This window comes from Glycine max, chromosome 7, assembly GCF_000004515.6.
Source record: "Glycine max cultivar Williams 82 chromosome 7, Glycine_max_v4.0, whole genome shotgun sequence".
Classification (NCBI taxonomy): Eukaryota; Viridiplantae; Streptophyta; class Magnoliopsida; order Fabales; family Fabaceae; genus Glycine; species Glycine max.
In genome coordinates this window covers 31431676-31458646 of record NC_038243.2, presented here as the reverse complement: position 1 = coordinate 31458646, position 26971 = coordinate 31431676, and the positions used below count along the sequence as shown (strand labels likewise).

The window sequence follows — 26971 nt, the reverse complement described above, 5'->3', positions numbered from 1 at the left end:
TCTTCCTATGCACCTTCTCATCATAAAAAATTCTCACTTCTCCAACTTCTTCTCCCTCTCTTGGCTCCCTACAACACCTATGCCCCCACCCCAAAATCCAACCCCATACTTTGACTGCAAAATTTGCCAAAAGATGGTTAGTTTCAACTGAAGTTCGATGCGTTTAGGCACTCCACAAGATCCGACAACTTGTTCTACAGATTTTTGTCGCTCCCAAATGCCATTAACAAATTATCGTTGGAAACCAAAATCGCCACCAAGTTATTGAACGCCCCTCAACCCAAAACCTCCACCACCGTCACTTTCTCCTCCTCAGTCTACAACCCTCCCAACCCCACCTCAATCTTCATCCCCAAAACCCAACAAAATCTCTACTTTCGCAACTCCCAAATCCAAAAAACCTCAGATCTTGCGAATTCCAACCTAGGTCTTTGAAAAATCACTAAAACCTAAAAGGGGGCCAAAAGTATAACAACTAAAGATGAACAAGAAACATTACAAGCAAACCAAATGTTCAATTAATCAAAAGGGTGTCTATGACTCCAAGGGAAAACACATTTATGTCTCAGTTAGTTTCTGACTGTTGATTTGGAGGGTGGTGGGGGATAGAAGATTAGGGAGAGAGAAGAGAAAGGTAAAATAGTTTATTAATAAAATAGTTTATTAAATTAAATATAAAAATAAAAAAATCCAAGTGATACGCTTTGTCATTGACACCTCTGACATAACTTCATAGTGTATCATTGGTGTGTCCAACTAACAGACACATCATCACATTTTTGGACGGAGACTAACGGTAGAAATTTTTCACAAAATTTTTTAAGTTTTAGGAACTCGACGAAAAGTAAAAAAATTTCAAAAATCAATTGCGAAATTCAGATGTATTTCATAGATCTTCAATATATTTAAGTCTTATCAAATTAGTGTTTTTTTAATTTACACATAATTTATAACAAATTTAGATAATTAAATATGTTTTTGGTCGTTAGTAAACTGTGATAAATAAAATTAAAATAAATTAAATAAAAAGGAAGCCGACCTCGTGAAGGTGAAGTATAGTTTACTCAGTATTGGCAAGTTTTTAGAAAAGTACATTAGTTTAGTAATTTTAAAAAGCAAACTACACTAATTTGGTAAAAAAAAACGAGAAATCAAATATGTCAGAAAAAAAAGGATACATATAAAGAAAAAATTTCTTTATCAAAACAAAAGAAAGAAAAAAATTCACTACCTTATTTTGGCTTAGATCATAAACAAGAATTGCAAGCTCTTCTGAAGGACATGGCTAAATTCACGTTTAAGCCCCTCTCAATTTGGTACAAAAAAAGTGCAGGATAAAAAACTTGAATCTTGAATTTATCAATAGAAAGTACACATTGGCACTAGATCAATAAAGTACACACATTTTACTAGTGTTCTAGAGAGAAAAATATTAAAGAAGAACAAAATAAATTAAACCCGTTGCTGCTTTGTTGCTTCTATTCTCTTCAACAATCCATGGATCTCATCTTGCATTCTGTTTTTCATGTTGAAGTAATCATAGTGGGAATTTTGCAAGACATTGAGTTCATCAAATTTCTTCTTCCACTTTTCCTCTGCCTCATGCAAGCAAATCTTGCCAATCCTTTCTGCATACTCTTCTTCCATCTGTGCAGCCTTTGTCTTGATCATCTTCTGGAACCCCTCTGCCTCTCTCCTTGCCTCATCTGCCTTGTTTTGGAACATTCTGGCTTCGACCTCTTTTATCCTCACTATGCTCTCCAAGCTTTCGAGCCCTTCTCCTTTCCCTAATAGAGGCTCCAAGTGGAAATCAGTCTCTTTTTTTTGTTCACTTAAGAGGGAGGATTTGAGGTCTTTTTGTTGAACATCATTTGACCTAGTGTAGCTCATGTCAAAAGTGTATATTGGCATTAGAGAAGTAGATTGTGGAAGAGACGATGTTGTGTCCATTGTTAGGTTAGCCTTAGATGTAGACAAATCCTTTGAGGATACAGAAGGAGGAAATTCAGACATGCCATCCGTATCTATTTATCCGGAAAAAAATTTAAAGTTAGATATCACTTATCATCAGTATAATTACAACCAAGCTTTTTTTATTAAAAAAAAATAGCAAGATCTAAGGTAAAAATGAAAAAGGATACACACTTGTGGGGACATTTGAATTTGATGGAATAATCTCTTTTCAATTAATTAAGTGGCTAATGCCTAACGATCAAAGAAATTCATCTCAGTCATCTACCAAATCTGTAAAACCCATCTTAGGCATGAGTGCTACATGTAACATAATTCATTATTCACCAAAATCAAGCACCAGAAGACTAGAACCAGTTATTATGTAACACATAGATGCCTGTGTTAAAAGGACATTCCTTGTCTTTAATTTCTGCAATCTAGAATAAACAACTGAGTCAACACGATATCAAATGCCCTACTGAGAAGGAACAAATAATTTATAAAGTACAAAGTCATTCCATAACTCAATTGTCAAATGACATAGAAATCTTGAATCAGTTAGACATCAAATGCCATAGTATGATAATTGATAACTAATCTTATATAATACTCTACATAGCTAGATCTGAAAATCATTTATATTATAAATAGCATTCTCAAGTATTGTGGTTATAGAAATATAAGAAATGGAAAGATAACTCATTTTAAAAAGTTAAATAGCAAGTCAATGCTCTGCCTCATTGTCTGAATGTCAGTCATTATTACTTTCTAAAAAAGAAAATCTCCATATATCAACATTAATGCTTTATAACACAATTGTTTTGATAAACACTTGAACAGATAAAATGAATATGAAAACTAACAGTTCAGAGACTTACAGTTGAAAAACTGTATGATGTGGTTGCAGGCATCCAAAGGAGAAACCAGTTTAGCATGAAGCTTTAACAGCATATTTTCCGTTTTAATATGCAATTCCTTCCCTTTGCGATCTTCACTTCCCTGGAAAATCCTCCTCACACAGTCAAGCTCTTTTGCCAAGGTTTCTAGCCCCCAATCCTTGCCACAACACACAAAGACATCTTTGACAAAGCCATACATTTCTGAAGCATGTCCACAGCCAATGCAATGAAACTGCACCTCAGAGGTTCCAGAAGGACCCTTCAAACTAGGACCAGGTTTGATTAGATTCCTCTGAATGGCACAGGCAGCATGACACCAGTGAGAACAAACATCACAACCAACCCAACTACAAGTGTTACTTGCACAATCAAAGCTCATACAAACAGGACACATGCAAGAACTGCAAAAACCCTTATTCCCTGAACAGATCTTGCAGTCACAGTCATCAACAGGAAGTAAGCTCTTGCAGTTCACATTTCTACATCTCATGTACAAGAAAACATCCACCATCTCCATGAATTGGAACTGACCGGACAAGAAACTTCCAAGCCCCATCTTGATGGAAGCCAAAATCTCTAGCTGCTGCTTATGAGAGTTTGAAAGAGTCTCTCTGGTGAGGTCAGATCTTCGGCCTAGCTGGTTCTGGAGGCTCTCTAATTCCCCTTTCTTCTCTGGCATTTCAATGAGACCTTTCAAGTGTTCCTTAATTGAAGTTATGACTTCTTCAGTGAACTCCTGAAATGTCAATGCCATGGCTGGGATAGACTCAGACACAATGTCTCTTAGAACTCTCTCTGATGTAGAAAACTGCATTTTCCCACCATTCACACCTTCCAAGCCTCTTAAATCCCCAGAATTGTTTCCTCTTGAGCATTCTGACTGACCTTCAAATCTCACTCTTGCAGGCAATTCTGAAGGGAAAAAAGATTGGTTATCTGAACTAGTAGCCTTATACTGACTATTCCCTTGCATGAAGGAATAATTGGCCAAAGCAACCCCATCTCCAATTGGCTTGAACCTGCTATGAACCGAGCCATTAGTCCCCTCTCCACAATGCCAAATTTGATCATCTTTGCTGTGTGAATACTCAAAATTCTCGGTTGAATTTCGGGTGAGTGAGCAACTTTGGTTGTGTGAGAAAGGGTGAGAGTAAGAGTGAGACACAGAAGCTGCTGTGTAATCATTTGAACACGAATTTATCGTAGTTGTGGTCCTTGTGGATGGCTTACAAGGCTTTGGCCTAACGAGTTGGTCGCCATTTTGCAAAGCGTTTGAGGCTGTGAGAGAGAGCGACACATCAGGCAAAGCAAGAGAGAGGCTAAGAGTCTCAAGCTTCTGCTTCTTGCTGCCATCATTCTTCTCCCTCTCACACTCTTCCTCAATGGATCTATTTGAAGAAGCCTCCCTAGTCTCACTCAAACTCAAGAAATCCCTCTCTACCCATTTCTCATCTTGATCTTGCTTTTGCTTTCCGATGGATATCTTCCTTCGAAGACAATCTTGTTCAAGGTACTGTTGCGCACTAAATGTGGACACCTCTACCATCGACGATTTTAACCTTAATTCGTCACGCCAGATAGGCATACCCAACCCAGTTAGGCATTTCTCATCCTGATCAGAATTCCCATAAACAACAACTTCTTTGCCCTTCACCGAGCTTCTATCACCAACCTCTCTCTCAACAAAACCCAATTTTGGGTTCTCACAGAGGTAGCTGAGGGTCAACTCTTGCAACCCAGAAATGGAAACCTTTGAGGGTGTTGACTGAAACTCGTCAAAACTTGGTTTTTTCTCTTGAGGGTGTTCCTTGTTAGCATGAGCAAAATCATGATGCTGATGTTGTTGCACCTTGCTCCTTGAGTTCTCACCCTCGGAGCCAACGCCATTGGGAACAAGATCTTTGCCTCCAATCATGGCAGATGGAACAGGAAACAGGAAAATAAAGACAAGGAAAAGCGCTTACCAAAGGCAAAGACAGAGAGAAAGAGTGAGAGAACAAAGACCAAAAACAAAACTGTGTTTGAGACACGAAACAGGGATAGTTCCGAAAAGCAAGCGAGAATCGCGGGCGTTTTTCCTTGGTTCCGAGCTTCGGTTTTGATTCCTCAATCAACACGAGACTGATAACTCAACCCTGCAACGCGTGGGAGTTTCACTTTTCAACCGTTTACTCCTCAATTTAATATTTAAAATTATACAAATATCATTTAATCTTTAAAATTATTAAAATTTTAATTTACGGAATGTTTTTTCCATGTTCTAACCGCAAAAATCATTGTAGGATAACTCTTGTATTTGATTATCTGCAAAAATTTAAGTCAATAAAATGAGATAAGATATGTAATAAAAGTCACTTTTTCCTTAGTCAAAAAACTCACATACTTACCATGTCTACCATACTTATCATACATCACAAATCACAAATAATAATTAGATGAAAGAATAAAAATTCTTTATAGTAAATATATATTATTTACTTTTTTAACACCATTTAACCACAATTTGTCATTTGCACTGAGTTTATTAGTTATATACTAATAATATAAAATAATTTTATATTTTTATTCAATTATAAAATATTATTTGAATTATTTTAAGATAATTATTTTAAAAGTCAATAAATTTATCATCCATAATAAATCATAATTAGATGACCGTGTAAAAAATGTATATTATTTATACATAATCTTTTTTCTAATAAAACTATTAATTTTTATAATAATTAATTTAAAAAATATATTTAGCACATATATTTTCAATTGATTCATTGTGTAAATTTTTATAGTATTATATATATATAGAGAGAGAGAGAGAGAGAGAGTTGTCACGTTATATTCCTAAAAGAAAATTTTAAATAAATTTATGAACGTGAAATTCGGCAATCACATTAGTCTTAAATTGAAGAAAAAAAATTTCACTTAGGTAATAATATTTACATATGTTTAAGAATAAAAAAGACAATAAATAAATAGTCAAGTTTAGATATTTAAATGAAACAATTAAAAAGTTCATGAACTTATTTAAAAAATTAGTTTAAATAATTAATGTAATATTGCGTTACATTTTTAGAGGTCAAAATAATAATTTAGCCTAAACTTTATTGTTAATTATTATTTTAAGAATAAAATAATATATCTATTAATACCATTAGAAAATTGACTTTCAACATTGTCAAGATAACATCGGTTATGACGAAAGTCGATGTTAAAAAATACACAGTGACATTTTCGTAAATAAGATGTCATCATTAACATCGGTTTTTTTAAAATTGATGTTGTCTTTGCTTAGACAATGCCAATTTTTTAGAGAAATCGATGTTGTTTGTTTTTTTTTTTTTATAAAAGAAGGGTTCTGGTGCCCAAATCCATTTTTGTATCGTTTCAATTCTCACGATTCTCACAATGTTGCACCTCTCATCTCCTCTTCCTCGCAACTCTCTTGCTCTCTCATCGTGACTCAACTTGTCGTGGCGCGACGTGCCCACCGTGCTACCACTGTGTTCTCTTGTCGACGCTACACCTCTCATTCTCCTTCTCCTCACGAATGTCACTCTCATTGTCGTTTCAGTTCTCAGCCACAAAAGGTAAGTTTTATTTCTGTGTTTGGTTGTTTTTGTGTTTGTGTATTTGTTTGTTTATGTGTTTGTGTTTGGTCATGAAAATGCTTGTTAATGGGGCTTTGTGCTGGTGTGAGAATTGTGTCACAACCTTAGGCCCCCAAAATAGGAATCAAATGTGCCACAGCCTTAGGAAATGTATCATGTTGGTGTCAAATGTATCATATTTGTGTGAGAATTCTATCACAACCTTAGGAATGAAATCTATTGTGTATGTTTCTGTGTTTGGTTGTTTCTATGTTTGTTGTGTTCTCACTCTCACTTTGCGTTGGTTTGACAAAATCTACTAAATGTCATCTTTATATATTAAATGGTATTTAGAAACGATGGATGAAGATCAACAGAACGGGAAGGCAATGGCTAACACAATGATGAAGATTAACAAAAAAAATAGAGGAAATATTCAACATTGTTCATGTTATGGATCGAGTTAGAAATTTCAACACTATTCTCAAATAAACATGACATGATATAACACTTTTGCTTATATTAATTTGCTTGTTAAATGTGAAGTCAGTAAGTCATTTGTTGTAAGATGAAAGGATGAACTAGAGCCTACTTGACATCTGCTACACTCTTGTGGTAACATGCATTCTGTCACATATATATAACCAAGATTTGGTGAGCCCAACTCTACTTGCCAAATGGACCGAACTTAGAGAGTTCTATGGGCTCACAGAAAATCATCAGGTGACCTTGACCCACTATGGACAAAGTGTTTTCTTCTTCAAAAGTAACTCTGAACCAAAAACTTACCTTAAATGACACTCATTGTACCATCAAGTTCCCAACTCAGTCACTTTTAAAGTCCTTGTGACTAAGTATAAAGTGACTTGCAGTAGTTTAGTGAGTAATTAAGTACTCATCAGGATTTCAAATTGTAAAATCATATACATATCTAATATGAATTTCATGTTAATCTCATGATGCGTCGAGTACCATGTACTCTTTTATGAAAGCTGCAAGATTTACTCATCTGAACTTGAAAGGGACTACGAAGTGTAGGATAGTTTACAATCATTATAGGAAGACTTCAAAAATTGAAAATGGATGAAGGAATTTTGCGCAATCACAAAATTTGCAAGCTAGAACTCAAATTAATTATATTTGAGTTCCTAGATACAACTTCTAACTTTGTTTTATTTTAGATTTGTCTATAATTAAAGTACATTAGCACTCTACTATCATCAATATGTAAATGTTTATGACTATTTTTTTGTGGTATATTAAAGTAAATTTGTAATTAAAGTACATTTGTAATTAGAGTACTCTTGGTGCATGATATACTTTGTCAATAACTTTTGGTACATGACTTATTTTATATGTTCTTTTTACAACTTCGAATGATAAGTTGTGATATGAATAATTACAAGTTGATAATTAAAAAATTAAATAGGATATTAAAAAAATCCAAAAAACAACATCAATTTTAAGAAAAATCGATGTTGTTGTTTTCTGACTACATCGATTTTTCTAAAAATCGATGTTATTTTTAAAATCAATGTTGGTGAGAAGAAAACAATATTGATTTTTAAACAACTGATTAATAACTTATGTTAAAAATTCTTAATAATCGAGGTGAAAAATCTATTTTTCTAGCTGGGTGATCGTGTAAAAATAAATAATTTTATATTATTATTTAATTATAAATTCTATGTATAATAAATTGATTGAGTTTATAATAACTATTTTTAAGAGTTATAATCAAGATGATTTTTTATTATGCAATATTATAAAAAATTCACATTAATAGTACTTGAAAACTAAACTTTTATTTTAACTCTTAATAATACTAAATGAGCATTATATTAGTTTTCAAATTTATAAAAATAAAATAATTAATATTTGGTAAATCTAAACATTAAAATAATTAATATTTGATAAATATAAATTTTAAAATAATAGTTTATCATTTGTGAGACTGCCTCAAAAAAATATAATTTCTAAGACTGAAGATTGTAATTTTAACTTTTAAATATTAGAAACAAATTTGATGTGTTAGTCAAAATAAGAAAAGGTCAGGCTTACTCCACAAGTCAATTTACAGTCTTAGCCCTTGGAGATGGATGGAATTACAGACTAGAGTGGGACCTGGTTTTGACCATGACTTTATTCTTCTGCCAACACGACCAGGACCAGGTCTCTTTTTACAAACTCGTTCTTATGCTTTTTGCAATTTTGTAGTGTTCATCATTTTCCTTTTCACTCGTTTTGTTCAACACTTTGGACCAAATTTAACGTTCGAATTCCCTTGGGAAAGTGATTTGATCTTGAGAGGGTTTTTTTCAGGTCAAGACTCGTGGTCAAAGTTGGTGAAAATGTTCTATAGTCTCGATTAAAACGGACAATATTCTGAATTTCTTTTGGCTTCAATCAATATGTATATAAAATTTTGTTTAACTGTTTTAGTTGTTGTCACGATGACATGATAATTATGCAGTATTAAAAAACATTCTCAACGTTGAGAAAAAAAAAATACACAATTCTTTTATTACGAACAACGATGATACATCATAAAACAAGAGAGCAATACTATAAGATTAAAAACAAGTTATTTAATATGATTTGAGTTTTCATTCTAAGTTATGCAATCTCACAATAAGTTTTGGGGGGTAAGAACCGAAATCTAACATCACAATCTTAAATAAAAATAAATAAATCTCTAATCTATAAATGATATGTTCAGAATCTAAATAAATCATAAAGATAAGATGATATTTTTTTTTCTTAAATAATATTTTAGAGATTTAAAATTAAAAAAATCTGAATTATTTTCCAATAATTATCCCTTCAATTAAAATTTTTAAATTTCATTTTAACTCCTAATGACAGTTATCTTTCACTTTTTGTATTATTCTCACAAATTGTTCTTCATGAGTATTGGAGGATTTTGACTTCGAGTGACAACCATATCAATTGGAACATAATTTGATTTCCTAGTTGCCGAGACAACTATGACACAAGGATTCCACACGGATAAGATCATTATTTACAAATCTTATTAATTTATAAATCTAGTATCTTCTTAAATGAGAAAACAAATTTCTAGTTTACAAATAATATCTTTAATCTAAAAAATTCTTATGATAATATTTTTTTCTAAACAATATCGTAAAGATTTGAAATTAAAATTTTTAAATTGTTTACCAAGATTTAATGTTATTTATAGTAAGACCAACAAATTTACAACTTTATAAAGATTAAAAAATAGCATCAGAACTAAAATTGAAAAATAAAACAATTTTTTGATAGGAGCTAAATCTACAAAATAATAAAAAAAAGTATATTATAAAGATCAGACATATATTTTAGTCTTTATTCTTTTATTTTTGCTGACAGTGTAATAGCTAATTAGTTTTTCTTATTACTAATTTTAAATTTTTAAAAGTTAAAATAAATATTTTGAACAATTTGTTAAAATATAGTATTTAAATTTATTTTATTTTTAAAATCTTAAAATCTTTTAAAGAGTCACTTTTGGAATATCAGTTTTGCTATATTTATCACATTCTCACATAGTATTTGAGATGATCTCCATTTGATGTGGTAAGAGATTCTACTTGGTTGGAGATATAAGGTTTGTCCAATAATTGAAAAATGATAAAGGGAAAAGAGAGAAAACAAATGTAGGTTCGAATTCTTCTAACTAATATTTTTTACAAAACTATTAAGTTAACATTTATCAATAAAAAAAATTAAAACCTTAAACCTTTTAACTTGGACATAAATGTCATTTCATATGTCACATGTATATGATATTTATGAAATTAACTAACACATTGTTAATATAAATAAATTAATATTTGGATAAATGTGAATGATGAAATATATATTAGGAACTATTTTATTTTTTAATTTTATCAAACTCAGAGATAATAAGATAATAGGTGCATGTCAAATTTAGAGACTAAATTAGAAAGTTTACAAATTGTGTTGTGCCATGTACAATGTTATGTTAATAAAAATAAAAATGAGTTGATATATGGTTGAACTAAAGTGAATCACTTCACACAAATTCAGAAATGATTTTTTATTTTATTAATTTTAGAAACTAAAATTATGCTTATCAAATTTAGGTACAAAATTGAAAACTTACTTTGTTCTTAGCTAACTGGCCAGGATCAGATCTTTTTCTTTTTCTTTTTTTCTTTTTACAACCTCTTTCTTATTCTTTGCAATTTTCCCTTCCATCATTTTCTTACTCCCTTTCCTTTTCAATCATTTTGTTCAACACTTAGGACCAAATTTAACGTTCAAATTCTTTTTGGAAAATGATTTGATTTTGAGAGGATTGTTTGATGTCAAGATTCGTGGTTGAAGATAATTTTTGTGATGAAGAGGGGCTAAGGTCCCAAAAAAGAAAATTTATTTAAAAACCACGGGCAAATCCAACAAAAATTACATTAACCATTACGACATTCAAAATAAAACTAGGACAAAAAGAGAAAATTCTCGAATCATTCCCTAAGGCTAAACCAAACTTGGATGAAAGATCAATCACTTGATTTGTCTCTCGATACATAGGATTGAATAGTTTGTTAGACAAAATATAATTTTTTTTTTCAAAATGTATGTAATTTTCACTACGAGGTGTTGAAAATGAATTTTTTGATGTATTGTTCAAAGACTAAAAAATAGTTTCAATAAAACAATGATTGTCGTTCAATCACTTATATAATTTTTCACAAATGTTTACCAAGTGTAAACTAGTACGTCCAAGTGTGTAGAGATATGTTCAAGAGAATATAAGTTAAATAACTAAAAAACGAAGTAGAAACAATTAATTTGTTAAATAACTAAAGAGCAAAGTAGAAACACTTCATTTATATTGGTTCACTCAACCTAAGCTACGTCCAAAACTCTTTTACAAACTATAAATGATTCTAGTAATCAAACTTGATTACAAAGTAATCGAACTTGATTACAAGCAAGTATTCAGTCCTACACTTTTGGTTACAACAATATTCTCAAGGTCACTTATGGCACACTCTTAAACCCCTCTTAAGTTTAAGAACACTCAAATATTGTTTAACACTAAGTCACTCTTAGCTTTCACAAAAAACAAAGGTTTAAATGAATACAAAGATTCAACTCTCACAGAAAGGATATAACAATGTAAAAAATATTACACAAAACTGACTTTGCAAAGCAAAGAATAACAAATTAAGCTTGTGTAGACTTCTTGTCCAATGAATTTAGCAAAGTAACCACACTTGAGAGAATATGATAGCTTGTAATAATTCTTCGTATTTCACTCTCATGCTTAAGGGTCTTTATATATGCTTCAAAAAATATCCATTGTCAGATTAGAGTCTTCCTCAAATGTTTTTGTTATCAACAAGTTGTCCTTTTCTGCTACGTGACAACTTGTTGAGGAGAGAGAGAGACAGGGGTAACAATACACTACATCTTCTGCTCTCTACTCCACTACTTGTACTACTTGATTCCTTGTATGCGGTGATATTCCAATTTGTCTCTATCTTAGTACACCTAAAATTCAAAAGTTAGCAATTCAAATTATAAAAGACAAAATGGAATCATCAAGATATAATTTCGTCTTGTGTACGCAAACATGTGTTTCATTCATAATTGGCCATCATATAAGCTTAGCATAAAACACTTGGTAAAAGTGAATGTCCTTTGAATGTACAAAGCATGACTCAGTGTATTGACACGGGTTTCACAAAGGGTTGGATGCTTGTTTTCTAACAATGCATTGGACATTAAATTAAGTTATTAATAAAAAAAAGTTTTAATATCTTTTTGAATGATAACTTGTAAAAGCATAAGGGTAGAGATATGTTACCAATTGAGCTTATAACAAGTATATCTCATTTAACATAAACCATTAGTCCATCAACAATTTATATTTTTATTATCATCAAAACAATGAGTAATCTTGGATTTTCCAGATATAGAATATTGGACCGTCGGATTTAACACCCATTTCATTAATAATAAAAGTCTCAATACAAGATGGTATGTAATCATAAATCTAGTGGCTAGTATGAAATTTTGCCGCCCTCACTAAATGATGAGCGAAAAGTTAGCTTGCCTCCTAACAAAACTTATCTCAAAGTTAGGAAAAGAAGATAACATATACCTTCATAAACAGATAATAACACCTAAATTTGTATGCTCTATACCATCTCCTTTAATCCCCTCAATAATCCATTTACAATCAGACTCTATAATAGCTCTATTGTAACCCAAATCAGCCATCCAATTAATAGCCTCAGGCAAAGCCAAGGCATTGACTAGCCCAAAAAAAGGAACAGAATTTTGCGCAAATAAAAGCACTAGAATCATCTCTCAAGCATAAACCCATGGCAAACTTACCTTGGTTAGTGAACATCGCAACATCAGTATTGCACTTCACCAAACCTGAAGGCAGTTTCTGCAGAGGCAAATGATGAACTTGCTGCATGGGAAGACAAGAAGTCTTCTGACGAGCACTCTCCCAATTCCTCAAAACCTGGTTTGCACAATGAACAACAATAACAATGGTTATGTCCATATTTTCCCATATCTTACCATTTCTCCTACACCAGATAGACCACAAAAGCGTGGCCACTTCTCTGAGAATACTACCTGACAGCCTTTCCAAAATCAAACTCAAAAATCAGAGAAGCATTCTGCTCTAGAAATGGCTCCCTGAATATAATGTCACAACCCCGTTTCTCTTTAACAATCAATCACATGAGAACAACCAATGAAACAATGCCAATACTTCAATAAAAATCAAAGGACTGTTTCAAACCTTGAGATTGCCTACTCATATTGCCAAGGCTTGGAAAAGTTTGTAAGCTTTTAATGTTCTGAAGACTTATCATAGTTTTTGAGTAAATCAATTGCAACCATGATTAATTCAATTTAACATTTCTACTTTGACCAAACAAACCTCAATATTTTGTAGGCAAATTTCTTTCAAAATGCAAGCCTTGGACTAAGATCTCTTTTGATCCCTACTATTCGAAACCTTTATATCACCCCTTTAATAAGGACACATGGTAACTACAAAATCATGGTTCAAGCAAAAGCTATAAAAAACAAGTTTTACCAAAACTACATTCCTAACAGAAATCCAAACACAGACATTAGATCCATGGACCCTGGTGCAGTGGCTACAACATCAATAATGGTGCCAAATATAAGTGACAATAAAAGTTTAATAATAATGAAAATTCAAATAAGCTAAATAAGCCATTGAAAATACAAGTCTCACTGTACAGTACAATCACCATAAATCAATAATTTAAAGTCTGAAGAGAATGAAACTAAAGATGAAAAAGCTTTAAAGCTTTACATTGAGAACATGAGGAGGCTTGTACAGATATGTTTGTGCATGCCACAAAACTAGTATTTGAATTCAATTAAGATGAAAAATCTCAAAGCCTCAGAGTGAGATCAGGAGACACAGATGTTTGTGCTTGAGGTGCAGTTGCTACTACAAAACTAGTATTTGAATTATGAGCATGCTCACCATGCCTCAAATTAACATAACCCCTTTCATCAATCTGTCTGAAACTTCCAGGCCAAAACAGACCAACATCATCATCTTCCACGAAGATCGGTGTCCGAAAATAGTCTTTCCCGAATTTCGCTGCAGCACTCATATCAGGAGCCCTCATTGAATGATGCACATGCCCTTGGTGCATTGCAGCATGAGCTTCGAGTCCAAGCGACCGAAAAGCAGAACCATGGAGAGGCAGAGATGCTAGGCTTGTGTACCTTTCAGCGAACATCCCCATTCGCATTGCACGCTTCGCCATTGTCCTCTCCCTTTTATGAGCATTCTGGTGGCCACCTAATGCCTGCGAGCTAAAGAATTTCCGCTGACAATAATTACAAGAGAAAACTCTAGGAATTGCTGATGCTGAGGCATGTGTTTCAGGTCCTACTTCACAGTTAGTATCACTTGTGCCTTTCAACTCTTCATCATTGGGATTGAAGTTGAGGGACAAGTCAAGGGAAACAGAACCTGGGTCAGGATCAGCCTTGGTAAGACAGGAGGAAGTAGCAGTGCTGTCCTTGGTAAGATCATGAGATGTCTCTTGTATTGATTTATCGAAACCTACTTGGCTGAGGACTTTTAAACCACCTTCTGGTTCCAGATTCAAGTTTGGAGTCATCATGTTTGTATGGATCTGCTGTGAGCTAACTTCTTTTAAGAAATTGGAAAGAATGGAACAAATTTTCGCTTAGGTCAGCTTACCATTTAGGTATCACCTGCGTTGATGATGAAGCACATTATTTGTTATGACAAAATAATAAAGGCATGGAACATACAAAATTCTGGTGTTAATATCAAGTGGTCAATCAAAGTCATGCAAACCATGGCCATGCAATTCGTTCATATATAAGCAAAAAATACAACCTGTTTTAGAAAGTAAATAAGAAATTAACTTTGCAGAAAAGCAGACTTTGTGGAAAGCTCCTTCTATAAGATAATATTAGATAAGCAAAATATATCTTCCTTTTACAGAAAGTTTAATCATAGGTCAAATCTTAAGACCAAGTGACAACTGCAAAATAAATCTCATGCAGATGCCAGTTCATTTCATGAATCTCTCTAAGTAACTATCCAACTCAAAAGTAAATTCATAAATCAGGCATGTAAATTTTATTTTATATAAACTGCTTCAATTACATTAGTGCCTCCTCAAACAAATATGTTGAAAAACATATAATAAAAATGCCCAATTTCATTGTTAAACATATATTTTATGTTTTTCTTTAGACTTGGAAGGGTTTAATGATACACAAACCAAAGGGAAATAAGCACCAGAATAGAAAATTATGACATAAGACATTTCATATACCTTTATTCACATAAAATCTAAACGTCAAAGTCATTTAATTAATGTCTGGATACTAATACGTTTTATACAATGATTTCCAGTAGATAAGCCTAAGCTGATTTGTTAGTCACATTACATGAACCAATTGTTTCATACAGCTTATTATCTGAACGGCAGTTCACCAAAGTTATAATAGAAAACATTTTTTTTTCTAGGTTAAGCATGTATGATATAAAAATGTATTAAAAGGAGATTCACAAAGCAAAGATAAAAGAAGAATAGAATATATAATAAGAATACTAGAAATAACAGATGTGTAAGTAATCGAAAGGGATATTAGTGAATAAGTTGTACAGAAGATAGAAAAGAATAAGATCAAAGAATTCCTTTCAAGGATCACAACACAGAATTATTTTTCTCTTATAGCTGACTCAAACCTTCTATGACAAATGTTGTGTCTTGTTTAATTGACCAGCTCTCAGCAAGTAAAATTACCAGTATTATTTTAGATGCAGAGTGTCTCATGATGGATATACATATTTCATGTACTTCTGAATATGATTGTGTTCCTCTGTCCCAATGCATATCAAACATATTTTCTATCATCCTTATACAATTACTATGAAGAGATCTTTTAAGTTTTCAAAATTGAAAAGACATTGACAAACAGTGTTCACACCATAGAAGATATAACTGAAACATAGGTATACGTATACTTTAAATAAAACTAACATTAATGAATTCAATGAGTGATAGATAGTAAATGTGGAGTGTTGTCTACAGTGACTAGCAAGATAATACTATTCATAAACCAAAACTCTGATCCATGGGTCAAAATTAAATTCTGGAAACTGTATTTATATATTACTATGGCTACTGATTACTTGGGGTAAGAAACTACAATAACAGAGATGACCAAACAAACTGTCAGCAATTTTTTCATTTATGACTAACCTGGTAACAATTAACGAAAACTCAATCTTTATCCTATCAATACTGCCATTTGAAACATAAACTTATATAAGCCCTGTAAATTATTTTGCATTCAGAAAGGGCTCTCTTTAGAATTTTGAAAAAAGAAAAAAGCTTTTCTAGAAAGAAAGTAAATTATTCCAAACAAGCACCTACCTTCCGTTATGTCCTCATCAAATGCCTGTCGATAGAAGAAATAACAAATGCCATGTCAAAAAGAAAAGTCGTTGGATTTTAAAGACCAAACTATGCAATTCTTTTTCTTTTGACAACTTTATGAAATTAGACTTTTGTTTATCCAAAATTTTGTAGTGGTTTTACAAAGATACCTTTAAGCTTACACACATCATATTTATTTTTTATGTGCTTAACTACTCAATCCAGCCACTGCTAGGTTGCTCTGACTAAACTTTCATTCCACATACTCCATGTTAGGGCTGTAGAAGGATTTTAATATGCTACTTCTACAACAAATGAAAATAGACCACTCCAATTTACCCAAAAAAAAAAATGGGACCTCTCCCTAGTTAAATAGTTACTTTCTTACAGATAACATCAGGACCAAGAACTTCTATCCAACACTCCTTGCAACTCTCATATTACTCGGACAGTCAGGTAACTAATCCATGAACTCCTCAAAGTAAAATGTGAGTAATTTTTGTTTTGTCATGAAAGAATAATTGAGCATGCTATCTCCACCAAAACAAACTTTGCTTTCTACATGACCCCCCCACTTCTCCCCCTAGTGCCAATTAATAAATTCAGAAAATGTCATAAAAAAAGAATGAGCAAAATGGGGTGAAGAGAAACCTTGTAGGGATGCATAATCAGAGATTTAGAATCAAAGCATGGAGAATTTCAGTATCATTTTCTTCTAATATTATTGAAGTCTTTTGTAAGTTATAACCACAATATAGCATAGCAGTTTTCAAGTGTAACTTTCAAATGCTTGAATGACCCTTCAGCAATGAGCACTAGAGAATATGACCTTCACTCATAGTATTTAGTTTTCATCCAACAAGATAGGAGTAGTTTATTTCCTTCTCCCTTAAGGTAAAGGTGATTTACACTAGATTTTTCAAAAAAGAACTCCATGACAAATTTCTCAAAACTTCTAACATAAAATGCTTATAAACCTAAGTGAAAAATTGCAAGTAATTAAACTATCATATAACATGTTCAACATGTGAGAGCCTGATAAAAGAAATGATTGAATTGAATTTACACAACACAATGAAAATAAGAATCACTCAGAAGAAACAGCAACAAATAGTGTCTACCAAAATCATAGAGTAATGCTACTGACAAACCACAATCTCTTTTCTCAAACTGTTATTGAGACTATATCTATGTCCAAATGTTCTTTCTCAAACTTCTTTGCGTCATATTCATATGCAATCATATCACTAGTTTTCACAGTTTGGTGAAAAAAGAGTTTGTGTACGAAAAATTATTTAAACAAAAATATCCACAAAACCAAAGATAGTATTACATGTGAACTCTAAGAGAAAAAGAAAGAATGGAAGAAAGAAAACTAAAATCCTGGTTTCCAACACCATTCCAAGGCATCCAAGTTACAAAGTTAAGGTTTTGGCGCAGAAGTTCATTTAACAAATTTGGATTCACTTTTCAACAATAATATGGAGTAAAATTTACCAAAAGCACTAGAGAATATGTATCTTATAACAAGATAAATAAGCATCATGTCTCAATTTCATCACTGGTCAACATCATGCTATCTTTTTCTTTCTTTCGGGTAACTTGAACATGGCCCATCTATATTGGGGTTGATTACACTTTGAGAATGTGATATGGCAATCCCACAGGCTAGTTAGTAACAAATAGACAATTACAAACATTACATTGCATCAAACACAAATTATGGAGTTGTCCTTCACAAATCATGAATCTTAAAGAAGATTACTCTCCCAGTTGTACAGTTTTGCAACCTTTATTTTCTGGCGAAATAATTCCTCAAACTTTTGTAACCTTTTAGGAAAAAATTACAAAAGTTTACCATTATTCATCGGAAAATCAGATGGGTTTTAACTTTTAACATAACACCCAGAGTCATAACCATGAGTTTGAGAAACTTGAGACTTGATTGGCTTGAGAAAATGTTTTCTGTTTTCATTTTTGGATTTTCCTTTCAATTATTGTTGAAAAATATAAATATAACACCCCCACCCCCCAATACTAAGTTTATGGTTCAGACTAGGAAAACAAACTTGAATAGCAGCTAGAACCAAGAACATCTAAAATCAGTAAAGCAAATAAAAAGGAAAGACATGCCAGTACATCAAATTAAAGAACTCCCGTTAATATTTTCCCACTAAGATCTAATTTATACACTAAAACACCCCATAATGCATCTTGTCACTACAAGAACAGCTTCCATAATTAAAAACAAAATAGATTTAAACACAAATTCCTCAAATCAACAACCAAAGGTTTTTACTTGCACAAGGTAGAGTGAGCCTCCACTAAACTCCACAACACAAGAGAAGCAAAAACAGACCCCAAAAATTAAAAGCAGCACAAGGCTTCATAAATGCATGTACGAATTATAGAAGAAAAGTGTGAAACGAAATGTAAGTTCTTTAGGTGAAAAGATGAGTGGAAAGAAAGAGGCACTTACCTAGTACTGTACTATAAAAAAAGAGGAAAGAATCTGCAGTGAGAAGCTACTTTGGACTTTGAAGAATATGAACACCACACAAGAGGGGGTAGTATTATACTATTATTAGTACTTTTAAAAAAATTCATCACTATCAAGTGGTGATGAGAGACAAGCTAAAAGGAGATAAGATTACAGAGAGAGAGAGAGAGAGAGAGGGATGCGAAAATAAATAATGGGAAGGCTGAGGAAAGAGAAATGGGAATGATGAAAGGGAAGTCAGAGAGAAGTGTCAGATAACATGTATACAAACACAAGCACCACTTCTTTTGTCCAATTTTGAAGTTTCTATATGTAGTTCCATTTTTCCTGTGCTTTTTAGCTCTTAATTAATAATCAGTAAGTGTCTGTGGGGATAAAAAATAACGACAAACAGAAAGACAAGGAAATTAATGGGGTGCTTTGTGTGAAGCCCCACACAACCAACCAACATAAGACATGGCCATATATCATATTATAGTGCTTCTTCGGCTTCCACTAAGAAAAAGGAACGGTCCATTATATTCAATAATAACACACCATTCAACTCCTTTAGGTTATTGATAAATTTTCTATTATTTATATAATTGGAAGATCTTTCTCCATGCTATCATTAACCTAGCTCACTTTGTCGTACTCATATATATCATATGGACCCCCATAACTCCTCCTACCCTTTCTGATTTCCCATGCTTTTTATTCGTTTTTAAAATTATGTTTGCACCAATAAGCTACTATAAGCCAGTACTTTTTAGTTCTTTAAAACACAATAATCTTGCGCAGAAGCAAGGTATATCTTGGTGAGCAAATATTTTTTTGCTTTTCCCCCTTTGATGATACCTCTTAAACATACAAGTGTAGTTTCTTAGGTACAATTAAACACAAGAACACTGGTTAAACAATATAATGCATGTTTGAAAATTGGGTTTGTAGCCTCCAAAATTACGTTTGTCACAAAAATAGGACCGATCCAACAATAAATAAAACTTAAAGTAAATTTTAAAAAATTACTTTATATGAAAATATTATATGTTAAGTCTTATTTTAACATGTGGTTTTTTGTTAATAAATATTTTTTTTCTTTAAACACTTTTAATTAAATCAACTAATTTATAAGTTTTTAGTTTTTCAACTCTTAACTTATATAGTTTATAATTAAGTTTTTCACTAACTTATGAGTAAGTTCTACCAAATATAGTTTGGTAATAGCCTCAACTCAATATTTGGTATATATTTTGAATGATCAATTTGATTAACACTATAAATATCACCTTTAAGTGATCATGTTCGTATTTATGAAATATCAATTTGATGTGCATAATAAAAGATAGACATGAGAGTTCTCCACAGGAGTGACACAAATCGTTCCACAGTGAACAACTTTTAGGTTTTGTTGTTTTGATATCTTGTGTATATATGGAATAGAAAATGTTATACGTTCATCTCATTTTAGGGTGGAAGGGGAAAAGAGATAGAGGAAAAAAAATAGAGAAAAATATGATAGATATAATATGTGAATAATAATACTAAAAAAAAAAGATAAAGAGAGAATTGGAGAAAAATGAGGTGAATGCGAATTGGAAATTAGTGGGGTGTATAATTATCATTCGTCATGTCTAATATCTAATATAAAGTACAAATTTGACTTGTACAGTGAAAAAACATCTTTTATGTGGGGGGTTATTTCTCTTCATATCAAAGGAGACTAAAGTTGTCGCTTACCATCCACCGGGAGGGGAAACTTGTGGAACGAGGGCAAGAACTTTGTTAGTTTGTCGATAGTTAGTTATTATTTTGTTGTTAGTTAATTGATCTAAATCGTTTAGTTTATGAACGAGTTTATGTACTTATTTCATTAAATCTACTAATAAAAATTTTAGTTTTTTTTTCTCAATTTCTCCTCATTTTCACTCTAATCAATTTCTAATTAAGATTGTTAGCTTGGGGAAATTCTAACATTTTGTTTTAAATGGCCCTTTAATTTTCTAGATTGACAATTCACATTTTATTTCGGATGGTTGTGACTAAAGGGTGAACTAGGTGTTCATGGGTAGGTTTAGATTGAATTTTCCAATTTGTTATCAAAACCAAATAAAAAAGTATGGTTGAATATATATATAAATAAAAGGAGAGACTATTTAAGAATTATTATATTATTCTATAATCTTGAATTAGATAATATTTTCTTAAAATTCATCCTTAGATTGAAAGTTTCTTTTATACAGATCATATATGTAAAATTTCATATTAATCCAAAATCATTTGTTATCTTATTCATACAGATTAAAATCAACCTAATATAAATATTTTAAAATATACTAATTAAAATATGAATAACTTGATTATCTTCTTGTTGTTGTTCAATTAATAGTCGCTTATACATGTAAACTTCATTTTAATATTTTAGAGCTGTCGGATCAAAACTTTAACTTCATAATAGTCATTGATTTATTTCACTGTAATATAACACTATAATAATTTAAAATTTATCATTCAAGAAATAATTTTTTTAAAGTAATAATTTATTAAATAATTTAGATGTTACAATAATTTAAATTATTAAAAGTAATGATTTTATAAATATGTGTATAAATTTTAAATAATTCATAATATTTTATTTCAGTTAATAACTAATCATGAAAATTATGAAATAAATTATTATGTATATAAAAAAATTATGATGAAATATATCTTATCATATATTTTTTGTTTTAAATTAATAAATATTTATATAAATAATAAATAATGTATTATATTTATTAAATAATTATATTTTGTATTTCCTAAATGACATTTTGTTTCCCACGTTAAAATGATCGATCTTAGATTTTGACAACAACAAAAATTGATCTTAAATAATATCTCAATTTTATTTTTTTTTAGATACAGATTCAAAAATCTCACTTCTTGACACATTAATATAGGATTAATTAGTGGTAGCAGTTTGGAGAAACACATGGCGTATTCATTTTAGTACTAAAGAATATAATAGTTGACACATTAAAGGTCTAATTATTTTTAGAGTGTTGATGACTGGAAAAAATAATTCTAATTATTTAAATGATTAATGTGTCAATTTAAGATATTTGCCCGTGTTCCTTAATATGCATAATTATTGGGAATGTCTTCTTATTTTCTATACGATTTGGACATTGTCTGAAGATTTCTCTCACTCTAAGTTTAGCAAAAAATACTAGTCTTTTACTTGATGAACTTGCTTCTATTTGTTTTCTTAAATTCTATTTTTATCATATTTATTTCTTAAAAAATGTGATTATTTTCTTCTTAGTTAATATAGGATACAATGAATTTTCTTTTAAATTAAATGCGATGAACTATCAAGTGGAAGGGTCAACAGTCCTTACAAGCACAAAGTAAAAGATCCATTTTCAAATAGAGTACCGTGTGATGCATTAATGGAGTAATGTGTTTATGTGCTTGTGACGATAAGGCTTGCATGTGGGGCCATGTAATGATAACTATGAGAAGAGTGCAACTCGTAGTAGAGTTTATTATGGTATTTATTAGTTAGGATTTTCTCTGTTTCTCTTGTATAGTTGTGCTTTCTAATGTAATAAAAGATATGCTTCTGGATTAATTGAGATTCTCTAATATTGATTCTATGCTAAGTGTGTCCGTATAAGATGATTGGTAAGCTTCCAACTAGTAATAATTTAAGAAAAAATAATACTTGGACACTCATGTTATAGCAAGGCAAGGTTGAGGAGGGTAGATTGCAATGTCAAAGTGTATCCCTAGTTACCAAACAGGTCATAGTCTTTCTAGTTAGGCTCTCAAATTGGCACCATAGAATTGTCTTCTTATTAGAGGTGTTCATGTTAAACATATTTACCTACAGTTGAAGATGATAGGTACATATTAAAAACTTTTCCCTACAATTAGAAAATGTAAGTAGAAGTTAATGACTTTTACCTATACACTATACATAGTAGGTAAAACCTATAGTGACAGATAATTAGCCGTCATTATACGCCCCCTCAAAGTTGACGGAAGAAACGTCCGTAAGACAAAGTCTATCATACATTTACCTACATATTTTTTTATTTATAGTGACAGTTTTTGTCCGTATTTATAAGTCATTTTTCTTGTAGTAAGTGATAAAAAAGAAAAGAAAAGAAAGTGATGAGGGGTATATATAAATACACGTAAACTGCATAAAATAAAGTGTGGTCCCTTTCGTCTTAATCCTTGTCTCTACAATACAAGTGTTAATGTTGCTGAAAGCCTCGTACCTGTTCTGTGGTCCAACTGGTTAAGACTTAAGATTGCAGTTACCAGCAAAAGGATTGTATAGGTTTCACTTGATTTATCAACGGGACCATGATACATAAAAAATACACCATGCATGAGAATTCTTAATTATTATGAACTCTTTTCATATCACTATGCACCTGTTTTGATAAGTTTCTTTATAAATACTTTTAAGAAAAGAAAATAAGAAAAAAAGTGAGATAAGCTTATATATAAATTAAAATGAGGTCTCCGTTAGTTAAATCGTAGGGCTTTCATAATTTCTCTAAAAAATAAAATAATATATACAAATTAATTAATAAAAATATTATCTCAACTTATAAAAAATTATTTTATTTTTTTCCTAGAAGTATTTTTAGAAAAATTTAACCAAACATATCATATGATAGTATTCAAAGAAAGTTGCACTGCAACTTTTGTCCACAAACAAAACAATCCTATAATTGCCTCCAATTCCAAAAGTCGAGTGACAATATCTTGCTTTTCATGACGTAAAGAGTAATAATTTATTATTTATTGAGTAAATTATCCTTTCCCCTCTCTTCACACAATATGATAGTATAAAGAGAAGCAAGTATTCTATACTGTATATTTTTAATATTAAAACATATAACTTTTCTTTTAACATATTCAAGTATATAACATTTTATTTTGTTTTCTGATTTTCCGTTAGCTTCCGTTAAAAATTATTATTATTAAACTTACCTTATTTAAATTTGTATGGATTCGTATTTCGTAGTATATTTTTGGTACTATATTTTAAATCCGTGACATTTACGGGTTCATTTAAATTTAAATTTTTTATATTTTTATTTAACATATATATATATATATATATATATATATATATATAATTTTAAAAAAAAACTCAATTAAAAAATAAATTATAAAAAATGCAATGCTTATTTGTAACTTAAGATGATATACTATTTTTTTTAATAAAAATATATGTTCCAAACGTTTCAAAAGTTTTTTTTTATAAAAAAAATCAATTCTAAAGTTGTTTTTTAAAACCTATATTTATCAGTTTCATTTTTTTAATCGTGATTCGTTTGTTAGAAATTTATTTCGTGCGTAAATGTAACAAATTTAAATTAGTATAAATTTTTTTTGATTTGATTTAGCTACATTCATTAAATATATTTTTTTCATTAAATTTGTGCATAAATTTTATTATGAAAAATATTTTTCTATTAAATGTGTTCTTAAATTTGATTTTTATAATACCTTATATATTAACTCTTTTAATCAATACTTGTATCAAAATAATGGTTATTGAAAATTTTTAAATACTTGTCTGTTACAATTTTTTATATTTCATTTTAGTAACAGTTACCTATTATTATTATTATTTTATTATTACTATAACATTTACGATTTAAATAAAATTAAATAATAAACATTAAATATATTTTGGTTAAAAACAAATCATTGATCGGTAAATTAAAATAAATTATAAATATTTTCATATAAAAATTGAAATAAAACTAAGGTACATCCAAATGATTATATTTATATTATAACAGTTGAGCAACATAACATTTCGCCTGCATTTCGCCCGCGTTACTTATTTTCAGGCTCAAATGTCTCAAATTGTGGCATATGAAGGAGTCGTTGATCTCTACTTCCATAAATTAAGATAAATCGAACTTTATGAGAAATATAAACAAAAAAATAAAATAGAACCTTATTCATCTTAAAAGAGTGAATTAAATACTCAAATTATGGATGAAAAAAATTGTTTTTTAAATAACAATTTACGCATCTTCAACTTATGTAATTGTAGGAGAAAAATAAAATAATCAAGTTATAGCATATGAGAAAGACGTTGATCTTGAAAAATAAGTAAAATTAGAACATTGTTTTACAAAGAAAAAAAAAACAAAAATTTTAAAATTGGTGTTGGAATTTTAATAAACCTTATAAAATACCAAAAGAATATCAAAACACATTACGCCAAATTATCAAGAGATTTTAAGGAATACCTGAATTTATAGAACTTGATCAACACGCAGTGAAATCTTACAGCGGTCACGAACAATTGGTTTAATGACCTTCCTCAATCAAATCACCTCCTTCCTTATGGGACTTTCGTTTTCTCTTCGGATGGGGAGAGGAGAAACTGTTTCTTGATTTGGTGTGTTGGGGACCATAACCATGCCTTAGGTTTTAACCTTTTAGGGTTTCCATTATCCCCTAATAAGCCAAACTAATTTCCGCTCATTAAGCCCATATCAACTTTCTGTTGGCAGTCTAATGGGCTCATTGAGTTAGATCACTTTATATTGAACTCATCTAAATGTAAATAACTAATATAAATGTTATAGTATAATATGTAGCACATATTAATTAATTATGAATTATAAAATTCCTAACAATCTCCCACTTGGGTTTCATATTAACCTTAGACATTTATATCACAAAATTCTTTAGGCGTGCAACCGTATGTTATTTACTTTTAGACCCCTTTTATACAATTTGGTCCATCTCATATAGCAAAAGGAAACCACTACAGTTTTCATCACAATTTAGCGTGACTAAGCCACAATGATCACCACTGTTTCTCATACTCGATGACATAGATCAAATATGGATAAACGACATGAAAATTACATACAATGTAATCTTAATCATGTTTATTTCCAACTAGTCCAAACTTTATTCTTTATAGAGATCAATCCAAAGTGCAATACAAATATTGCACACAAAACATGCTCAGAATAGAATGATAAACTTTAACTTTATTTTTGCAGAAAATCCAAACAATACAAATATCTGGAAAACACAAGATATAAAACATATATGGGACTCCCACTAAACTAAGGTACTGTTAGGAATTACACACATGTGAGTAGTGTGCTCATGAAAAAACTCTAGGTACCAAACCTTTAGTAACTGGGTCAGCTAGCATGGAATCAGTCCCTATATGTTCTATGGAAATCTGCCTATTCTGAACTCTTTCCTTCACAACCAGAAACTTGATGTCAATGAATTTTGACTTGGTTGTACTCCTATTGTTGTTGGAGTAAAGAACTGCAGAGTTATTCTCACAATAAATTTTCAATGTCATCGACCACACGCAAACTAGTGACAAAGTTTTGCAGCCATATCCCGTGATTAGATGCCTCAAAACAAGCAATGAACTTCATAGCCATGGTTGAAGAAGCTACAAGAGTTTGTTTAGCAGACTTCCAAGAGATAGCTCCTCCAGCCAACATATATATGTATCCAGAAGTGGAGCGTATGCTGTCTTGACATCCAGCAAAATCAGAGTCTGAGTACCCGATGATCTCCAAATTGTTAGACTTCTGATAAGTGAGCATGTAGCCTTTTGTTCTCTTCAAGTAACGCATTACGCATTTCACTGCCTTCCAATGCTGCAATCCAGGATTACTCAAGTATCTACCCAGAACTTCTACGACAAATGCTATGTTGGGACGAGTACAAACTTGAGCATACATCAGACTTCCTACTGCTGACGCATAGGAAATCTTATGCATCTCAACTCTTTTAAGGTCATTATTTGGGCATTGTTTGAAACTGAATTTGTCTCCTTTAGCTATTGGGGTATCTCTAGGTTTACTATCTTTCATGCTGAATCTATCAAGTACTTTATCGATATAGCTCTCTTGTGAGTTGTGACAACCTTAGGATACCTTAAGAGTGATCTCGTAGTATCTTAATACCTAACACAAAATAAGCTTCCCCAAGATCTTTCATTTCAAAATTTTTCGTTAGAAATCTCTTGGTCTTCTGTAAGAAGCCTATATCTCTGCTAGCAAGCAGTATATCATCGACATA

The 26971-nt window shown here is 31.1% G+C and overlaps 3 protein-coding genes across 6 annotated transcripts; all 3 read right to left on the bottom strand.

Annotated features, from left to right (window-relative positions):
• Nucleotides 1-1335: 1335 nt before the first annotated feature.
• Nucleotides 1336-5008, bottom strand: LOC100820248 (protein OBERON 3). The gene is made up of 2 exons (XM_006583690.4): nucleotides 2832-5008; nucleotides 1336-2024 (listed from the first exon to the last, which is right to left on the bottom strand). Exons 1-2 carry the CDS (start codon nucleotides 4765-4767, stop codon nucleotides 1453-1455), a joined length of 2508 nt encoding a protein of 835 aa, XP_006583753.1. The 5' UTR covers nucleotides 4768-5008; the 3' UTR covers nucleotides 1336-1452.
• An 8651-nt stretch (nucleotides 5009-13659) lies between these two features.
• On the bottom strand, nucleotides 13660-19218 carry LOC100777133 (zinc finger protein 7). Of its 4 annotated transcripts, XM_014778090.3 has the most exons (3): nucleotides 18881-19175; nucleotides 16399-16423; nucleotides 13660-14698 (listed from the first exon to the last, which is right to left on the bottom strand). In XM_014778090.3, the coding sequence occupies exon 3, from the start codon at nucleotides 14602-14604 to the stop codon at nucleotides 13858-13860; it is 747 nt and encodes a 248-aa protein (XP_014633576.1). In that variant the 5' UTR covers nucleotides 14605-14698; nucleotides 16399-16423; nucleotides 18881-19175; the 3' UTR covers nucleotides 13660-13857. The 4 variants fall into 4 exon arrangements, with proteins under 4 accessions (XP_014633576.1, XP_006583751.1, XP_006583752.1 ...); XM_006583688.4 differs by lacking the exon at nucleotides 16399-16423 and having other exon boundaries at nucleotides 18881-19218; XM_006583689.4 differs by lacking the exons at nucleotides 16399-16423; nucleotides 18881-19175 and adding an exon at nucleotides 18701-18863.
• Nucleotides 19219-26217: 6999 nt separating this feature from the next.
• LOC121175199 (secreted RxLR effector protein 161-like) lies at nucleotides 26218-26763 on the bottom strand. The gene has a single exon (XM_041017526.1). The coding sequence runs from the start codon at nucleotides 26761-26763 to the stop codon at nucleotides 26218-26220; it is 546 nt and encodes a 181-aa protein (XP_040873460.1).
• Nucleotides 26764-26971: the final 208 nt, after the last annotated feature.